Below are 9,631 nucleotides of genomic sequence, written 5' to 3' on the forward strand. Positions count from 1 at the left end.
TATCTCGTAAAATCAATTGTAAGAAAGAAAAAAATGAAAAACGTACTTCTATATATATTCATATATGCGAAGTAATTAAATTATAGAAATATTTTAAAATATAGAATAATTATTAATTAAACGATCATTACAAGATTATATGTATATCACAAGACTTTTCCTTATGTTAATTATTTTTTTTATTTGATTGTTTTACTACGCGTCGTTTTCTAAATCCGAATTATATTTAAATAATCGAATGATAAAGTATTGAGTAAAATATACAAGAAGGATATTATTTTCTTGGATAAAGTACATGAATGAATTATGTAACATTTCTAATCATCATCATTAGAACTTTTTAGAAAATGAAAAAAATATAATCAAAACTATAGAAAGCTGTAATAGAATAGACAAAAGACTGAAAAAATCGAGTAATATTTATCACATAAATATGATGGAAATAGCGATATATATTTTAAACTGACAATTATTGAGTGGTAAAATTCATAAAAAAATTATTTAATGCTGCTAATGATTAGAATTCTTTAGAACATGGAAATGTTTGAACTATTTGAAAACTACTATATAATAGGATAGCAATATAAAAGAAAACTATATAATAGAATAAGCAGAACACTCGAAAATCCATCTCTAATACAGATACGTTAGAAATGTGATTTGTGTACCTTTACAATGAAATGAAGTAAATACGTACATACGAGAGCTCGTACTTTTTGAAATTCTGACATAAAACGTACTATTGCTCATATAGACTGTTCGCTTTTCTTTCTGTTAAACATGCAAATTATCGGATCACGGTTGAAAATATACCAAGTAGATAATTTTATTGTGTTTTACAATTCGTTAAAATTTTTTGAGTTAGGTGGATGGTTATTCTTTCTAAATTGAGAGATTAATTTATTGTATCAACATGAAAAAATTAAATACAATGGTAAACAGGCTCAATAATTAAAAATTAATAAAGGTAGAATCTTGAAGCGTAATAGAGCCGAAAATGATAACGTACTTAAGCATAAAAATAAAAATACACATCTAAAAATTATTTATTGCTAATTAAATAGGTTTACGAAAAAGTTAATCGCAATAACTAAATTTAGAATGAAACAAATTAACGATGAAAGATAATATAAAAATAAGAAAGCAAATTGCATAAGGACAAAATTTCGATAATAAGGCCAACGTTTCGGCTTGATTATTCAGGCCCTCTTCAACGCCAATGGATATAACAAACGCAAAAAAGTAATAGCAATAATAATAAAAGTGTATAAAAAAATATATAATAATTTAACCGCAGAAAGTCAGAAGTATAAAATTATTTAATATTAACGGTAAAATTGTTGAGAATAATAGTCGGCCATCATAGTATAAAAACGTTATATTGCGTAACTTCTACGGTAACAAGAAGTGTTGACCTCTCTAATTGGTTGGTTACGAGGAGTACCGACATTTAAATACATTATTACAACGCCTTTTAATCCGATGTAAAGTGCAGATTCTATGACAAATTATATATATACGAAACTAAAGAGTAGTCATAAAACTACAAACTAGTGTAAAATAAAAAATTAATAATTATTGTTCAATGCAACGTAATTAACAAATTATATTTGACTTACTTAAAAACATAATGATCTGATGTATCGGTAAATATAATCGTAATAAAGAGTTGATCAAGAGAGAGCACTGAGCCCAGAGGAAGGCAAACTAACGTCGTTGTTCATCTATTACAAGCGTTATTTATACTATTGTTGTTGATGTAACAAAGCAGAGAGTTTGTCAATAATATTGTTATACACATCAGATAAACATTCGGTATCGGTCTACAGGTTTAAACTGTTGCGCTGTTTTTTAATATGCAACATTTCAGAAATAAGGCGCTTATTATAATGCGATTCAGTGTCCAAAATGATTGAAATTGATTAAATTTAGTTATTACGATTAACTTTTTTGTAAACCTATTTAAATAGCAATAAATAATTTTTAGATGTGTATTTTTATTTTTATGCTTAAGTACGCTATCATTTTCGGCACTATTACGCTTCAAAATTCTACCTTTATTAATAAACAAATTAATTAACTTTTCTATTAATTAATTAATGTTTTTCATATTTATTGTAGTCGTAGATGCAATTAAACTGAGAAAAAGCGTTATAATTGTGCAAACAGTTGCTAAACAATTTATACTATAGAATGCAATCACATCTGGATAATTATGGATCGTTCGATAAAAAAATTACGGAACGGTCTGAGTTTATTCACACCATTTCGCTTATGCTACACTTATCCGAATAATCCTAACCCGATGATATATATCCTGCCGCATCCGGTTGCAAGTGTATCTCCCCAATTCTTTAATTAGCTTGCTATATCCGTAGCCGTAAATGTGCCACATAACTTCCTGCACGTCCGTAAAGCGTCTTACATCAATGACTTCCGGATAATTTCGTATGTTAAATATATCTTAATTTAAATAACATTATCTTTAATTTTAACTATACTGTTTCTTATATATTTTCAGAGTTATAAGAATTTGATAATTTCAGTTCAATGAAGTTTAGCAATTTTGATTTTTTTGAAATGCCATTTTTTGTTATAAAAATATAAAATATATAAAATATTTTAGTTATAAATTTTTAATATTTTTTATGTTATAAAAAAATTAAAAACAATTTTTGAATGCAGAACGTACAAGTTTTCTTTTTATTTACATATTATAAAATAAATTAAATCAATTTACTTATTACTATATTTAATTTTAAAATTTGCTTACTTTTTAAATTCTTACTAAATGTTCAATATATTCAGAATATTGAATTTACATAGCAAACTATTTTTTACGATACATCTTGTTTAACTTTAAATCTTAAACCAATCTGAATTCAATCTTAAATCAATCGCTTTTAAGGTGACAGGAATATCATTCTCCAAAGAATTAACCAAAGAATTTATCACCTCTCGTAGAACGATTCAATTTACATTCATTTAATAGCCACTTTCAAATGTATCAAGTGCCGCACGAGAGTGCATCAGTAACGCAAAATTGCATAAAGTGTTGATTTGTCGGAGAAAATACGACGCGTGTGCAATCCATAAAGATCACCAGAGCCTAATAACGGTGAAAAATATAACTTTACCGTAAGAATAACGTGGCGTTCCGCGCCGGCGATTCGCCGGGTGATCGCCTCCTACCGTTGCAACGGATATGCGTAGGTGCAATGTGCATCTGTATCCCGATGTCATTCGGAAACTTCGTTGCGTGTTAATGTAGACGAAATTTTGGCATGACGCCAGGGCTCATTTCTAACCGATTAAATGACTAAATTTTCAAACTTTCTTGCCGCTCTAAAATTTTCGATATTCTTTATATCTTTCAATTGTCGCCTTTTAATCAGCAATTTTATGTACAAAAAAGAAAAGACGTCTATGCCGTATAACATGGCAATAAATAATACTGCTATATCCATATCTACCATATGCCATAGACAATTTCTTTCACGTTCTTTTTCGTAGTTTTTATAATATTTATATGAAATACCTCTGTCAAATAGAAAAGAAAAAAAATCTAAATTGAAAGCCTAGGAGATTTTTTTTAAGATTTAATATATAGGTAATGTGACACTAGGTAAGCATATTTCTAATTTGTTAAAAAAATATCTAAAAAGGCTAGTAAAAAAAACCACTAATGGTTACTGTTCTATTCCTGGACACATCTCAAGTGTAGAAATATATAATATGTATATGTGTATACGTATAACATGTATATAGAATTTATGGCGCTTTTCGTTTCAGTGCATTTATCGCAAAAGAGTCTGGTATTCTCAAAATTATTAAACTTTCTATTTCTCAACATTTCTCATGAAAATCGTATTTCGAAAAAAAATTTAATTTTTGTTTCTACAACGATTGTTCTTTCTCCGTTTTCGAAATATAAATTTATTCGTATACCAAATTTAGACGCATTATCACAAAATAAAATATGTTTCTATTGGAATTACAAATAATACCAGCAAAGAATCCAGGTAGCAAGCACACGACTTTTGACGTCAAAATATATCAGTTCGAAACCAAATATGACGTGATGTAATGAGGGAAAAATGACGGACTAATGTCACAGACCAATGACGACATTTCAAGACGTTAAAAAGACGTAACTTTAAGACCATTTTAGACCTATTAGTGACGGTTTAATGACATGTGATCATGAATCTTTTCCTCTAGCGTGAACTCGTAAGAAATAAAAAATTCATTCACAAATATTGAGAATTCGTTAATGAAACTTTTCACTTTTCACGAGTTCACGCTAGAGAAAAAGATTCATGATCAAATGTCATGATCATCAAGTCTCAGGTTATAGAGAAAAATCATGTTAGGGCCCTGAGGTATAGAGAATTGTGAATATCAAAATTATACACAAAATTGTTTTAATAATTTAAAATATTATAAAAAATTAAATGAGTTTTTAGTTAAAAAATAGTAATACTTAATAATAAAAATAGTAATACTTAGGTGATTTATAATAATGACTTAAGAATCGCGATATAAGACTTCATAAAAAAGACATTTTAAATTAGACATTATTTGGTCACGTGACGTCATTGAACCAGAAATGACCAGTTTTCTACGTCAAAATGACATGTGCTTGCTACCTGGAAAGAAAAGAAATAAATTTCCTTGCTGTGTGTAATACTTCAATATTTCAATCAATTTCTCTCTTTCTCTCTCCCTCTCTGTTTCGATAATACTGTACAAACAACTTTGTATTGGAAACAATTCAAAATGCAACGCTCGCTTTTAGAAATAGAGATTAGCCGTTTTTTTTCCTAGCTTCCATGCTTTTCAGAGCAGCAGAGGAGAGAATTCGTAAATGTTTTAACCACACGCTAAAATAAAGTTAGGCCGCGAAAGCGCGTCAGCATGTAGCGAGTTCGCCCACTGAATCATCGAATATCTTATATACGGGATCGGTTTATACACGAAACTCAGAATTATAATTTTACAAAATGTCACTCTAATAATGTCCTGAAATTATTTAATTCTCTTTTTTTCTCTTTCTCTCTCGGGCATTTAATAACGACACGAATGTTTGCAATCTTTTATTATGATCGTCACAAACGTGCATTTTTTCACGTCGTACAAAAATTCACAGAGTTATCTTTAGTTCGATGACATAATCTCTGATTATACTTCAGACGAGAAAAAAACAAGTGCAATATTTCGAAAACTTTTTATTAGTTTCAGATAACGTAAACTTTCGAAAGGTTAAGGATCATTATATGATAAACATTATTTAAAAAAAAAGCTTGAAAGATTGAAGAAACATTATAAGTCGAACAAAATGGTAATAATTCATTTTCTATTGTGAAAAGCATAAGAAAAACTATTGACTTAACATTTAATCACATTTGTTGTGCGTAGTCTTTAACATCTTTTTATAAAATTTGATATATTATTTCTCATAACTATAGGTGTATAAAATTCGGATTTATAGCAATAAATCCTGAGAAAAAATTCATATAATAAAATATAAATATATATATATATATATATATATATATATATATATATATATATAATTATATATAAAATGTGTCCATACATATTTTCATTTTCTTGTAATCTTTGGCCACGTATAGAGAAAAAAATAATAAGAATAATTAAAAAATTATTAGTAGAGCATTTTGACATTTCACTTTTTAGAGAAAATAAAATTTGAAAAAATGAGAAAAAATCCCTCACATAATATAAATTTATATATATATAAACTGTCGACGTAAAACACTATTTTCTGTATAATTATATCAAAATTTCGCGGGGAATTTCAATCAATGGGAAGACGCGATCTCTCGCGCAACGCCATCTAAGATGCCATCTTCTTCCGGTGTCTTCGAGAGTCGCTGGTCTCCAATCTCCGATACCGCGCAGTAGCAGTGTTTATTTACGTACGCCATCGTCGTGCGATTAATTGATCGTGAGTTCGCGCGCCTCCGTAACTCAGATTCGACGGGAAACCTGTTCGTTGGTAGTTTTTAGCGAACGTCGGCTCAACGTTCGCGTGAAGTAGTGAACGCGAATTGTCATAAGCGACGTGAAGGAGACGACTAGTAATCGTCACAAGGGCACGAAATAATCGCTTGCTAACGCCATCGTACATCGTACATCGGTTGCATCCTATGTCGTCATCGTCATCCCTGCTGTCTGTATTCTAACCTATTCGTCGTCGCAGTTTGTTGTGTTTATTCGGGATCCTTTCGAAATTTGACGCGTCTGTCAAATCTGATGCGACGCTCTCGCTGAAAATAGCTCGGTAGCCAAGTGACGAGTATGGGCGACGAGGACGACGTGCTGCCGGCGCGTCTGCAGAGGCTCGAGATTGATCGTCGTTCCACGAGTTGTCCGCAGTAAGTGTCTCAATGAATTTCCTGTCAATGGAGAGAAATAACGTTGGAAGAATCGACGATAATTCTCCATTGACAGTCGTTTCCTCTTCACGTTTACGTTCGTGATCGTCGAAACATGACGGGTGTTGTTAAGCGATGTTGCGTTTAAAAGTTCTTTTGTACTACTTACTTAGCGTCTAAGTTTGTCTTTCTTTTTTTTTGTCAATCAGTGTGTTTCCTCTATTGACCAATCGAGCTATCGAAATGTTTTGCAACTGTGTATACTCTTTGCAATCGCGGTCAAGGTCTGACCATAACGTCATGGTACATTTGCAATCACACGCATGAAAGTGTTTCGTTCGTCGAGAAACGTCGTTTGCGTATCGGATTCTTACGATTTGCACGATGGTATTGGCCGAATAAAGTCTTCTCTCTCGATTCTAGTCAAGAAAATATTTTAGATGCTCTATTTTTAGATTTGTAGACATCGAGATCCCGCGATGCTGGAAATAACTCAATAGCGTTGATAATAGTCTTAGCAAAACAGAAAACATCAGTGAGGGAAAGAGTGACATTAGTAAATTATGAAATATGAATTATTTAAAAGATATAATAATATTTTTATAAATGATGGATAGAAACTTATATATCTCCAATGAAGATAAATATTTCTTGTTGTAAATTCTTTTCTGTTTCCTTATTTTTCACAGCTGTTAAAAATGTATTGAAGAAAAAAATTTTCCAGAGTAAATTCCAGAGTTATTTCCAGAGTAAAGATCATAAATAAGACATTTTAGCAAATTTATTATCTACATTTTTATGATGTATCTTCTCTTGCAAAGTAATTTCTCATTCTCTTCTTTCATTACAGCATCGCAGCGACAGACAAATCAAAGTTGATAAATCTATTCAAGATATTTGGCGAAACTTCTGATAGCAGCTACTTATTTCGAAGGAGATCAATGCCCAACAGGCCTACCATGTTCTCAATCAGTCCAAAGGGCATTAAAAGTACAACGAACTTCAAGCCGTCTAAGAATGAGAGAGCAGTCGAGAAGACCAAGAGGAGCATTGTCCTTAGGGAGGCTATTCTAAAGTTAAGCGCTCCTGGAACCAGCGGTCTTAGTGATAATTCAGTGGATACGTTGTTCAAAGACACATGTAAACTCAGTATTCCCCCTAAAAATTCCAAGATAATCGATCCTAAATCAGTCATGAAGGACTTCAAGGCGTTGAAAATCAGTAAAGATTGTAGGCAGGCCAAGGATGACACTAGTATTCAGGATGACGAATGTGAGACCGGCAGTTTTCAGCGTGCTCGCAGTAACACGATGCCGAATCTGAAGAGAGGCCCTGGCCCAGGTGGTGGAGAACAACGAACGGCAACCGGACAGTCAGATGCGAGTAGCGGCTCGCCTGGCCAACAATTGTCGAGTTCGCCGAACACTTGTTCGGTACAGGCACGTATATCGCCACCCTCGTCGAGCGACGTCACAATCGGCGAACTAGCCGGCTACTTCGAAGAGTTCGTCCATATTCCAAAGAAGATGTCGCACATGGCGGAGATGATGTACACTTAATAACTGTAAAGTATCTTGAATTATGCATATATCCGATACAGACTTTCTTTTCACGCACAGTTATTTCAAACTGTGTATGTTTCATTCTTTATATGATATCATATCTCTCTGTTTGTGTTTAATTTAATTCACTAAATTATTTTGTAATGTATATTTATAACAAACAACATTGGCAAAAGAAAAAGAGAGAAAAGTGATATTTTTATTTTTGCTTCAATTTGTGTATAATTTCCAACTTTAAAATATTGTATTTGAAAATATAGCGAGGTAGGGACATACTTTCTTTTTTATATATTTCTTTATCTTCCTTTCATTGTCTGCGCACTACTTGTTTTCTTTAGTATATAAAAGGGAATATATGGAATATATATTATATTATCTGTATTTAAAAAAGAAACTTTTGTATTATGAGAAAAGAGTAATTGGTTTTAGAATAAATCGCATAAACTGAAAATTACTATCTAAGTATTTATCGAGCACCCACACAATAGATATTTTTATACGTACATTTCTGTATTTTTGCATATACTTCATCTCGCATTAATTATTTAATTAATAAATAAAATTTCTGTCCTACGCGAGTAAAAAAAAAACTTCCTCTAAAACACACGTTAATAAAGGTGCGATATTAATATGATACATAATATATTTATCTGCATAGGCTTATGACAATTAATAATAATATAAAGTAATCATTAAGTTACTTAATAAGCTTTGGTATATAAACAATGACAACAGTGTATTGATCGTTTTCGCTTTAGATACAATACGAATGAAAATGCACGTTGACGCACGATGGTGTACGATGTGAAGAAAACTCGAACGAAAGAGAGCCGGGCGTATGAGAAAATATTCTTGGCTATTTGATATGCGCATCATGTGAAACAGTTCCGTTTTTTAAACGATTACATCGTGGATAATGGCTATCCTTTTTTTTTAGTGGTATGACGCTTTCGTGGCTACCGCGAGACAATGTCGATCTTTGTATCAAAGTGAGTGACTGAGTGAGTGAGTGAGTGAGTGAGTGAGTGAGTGAGTGAGTGAGTGAGTGAGTGAGAGAGAGAGAGAGAGAGAGAGAGAGAGAGAGAGAGAGAGAAAGAGAGAGAGAGAGAAAGATTTGTCCTTATATCACAGATTTACCGAAAAATTTATTTATTTGAGCGGAGCCACGACGATAGAGTCTTTCTCTCCGAAGAATCGCACGAAATCCACGATTAATTGAGAACGTAATTTTCATTAATTATAAGTACAATATGCGTAAAAGCGCCGATCTCGCCCTTTGTTAGGTCGCCGTATAATTTAATAAACATTATTTGCAAATAAAAGTATATGCGGGAACGATACGTCCGAAGTGTTTTCCTAATAAGTTCTAGAACATATAATTATGTTATTATTAATATTGCACACACACACACAAAATTACATAAATAATTTATTATAGCAAATAGATTTGAAAATACTACTCGTTTACGAAATTTATACCTTTTTTTACCACGTATTAATAAATGTAAGATTTATTATAATGCTCGAGCGAAACATTGTTATGTACAGTTGTGCGAACGATAAAATTATTGCATTGAATAATTTAGATATTTAGAAAAAAAGGAAGCTCGCACATATAGTAAAAAAGGTGTCGCGAACAGTCGGACATACGGTTCCCAATATCCCTGT

The 9,631-nt window shown here is 31.7% G+C and overlaps 1 protein-coding gene across 1 annotated transcript; it reads left to right on the forward strand.

Annotated features, from left to right (window-relative positions):
• The first annotated feature begins 5,903 nt into the window (after positions 1-5,903).
• Positions 5,904-8,483, forward strand: LOC140668298 (uncharacterized). The gene is made up of 2 exons (XM_072897193.1): positions 5,904-6,401; positions 7,252-8,483. Exons 1-2 carry the CDS (start codon positions 6,325-6,327, stop codon positions 7,958-7,960), a joined length of 786 nt encoding a protein of 261 aa, XP_072753294.1. The 5' UTR covers positions 5,904-6,324; the 3' UTR covers positions 7,961-8,483.
• The last annotated feature ends 1,148 nt before the right edge of the window (positions 8,484-9,631 follow it).

The sequence above is a fragment of the Anoplolepis gracilipes genome, chromosome 8, assembly GCF_047496725.1.
Source record: "Anoplolepis gracilipes chromosome 8, ASM4749672v1, whole genome shotgun sequence".
NCBI lineage: Eukaryota > Metazoa > Arthropoda > Insecta > Hymenoptera > Formicidae > Anoplolepis > Anoplolepis gracilipes.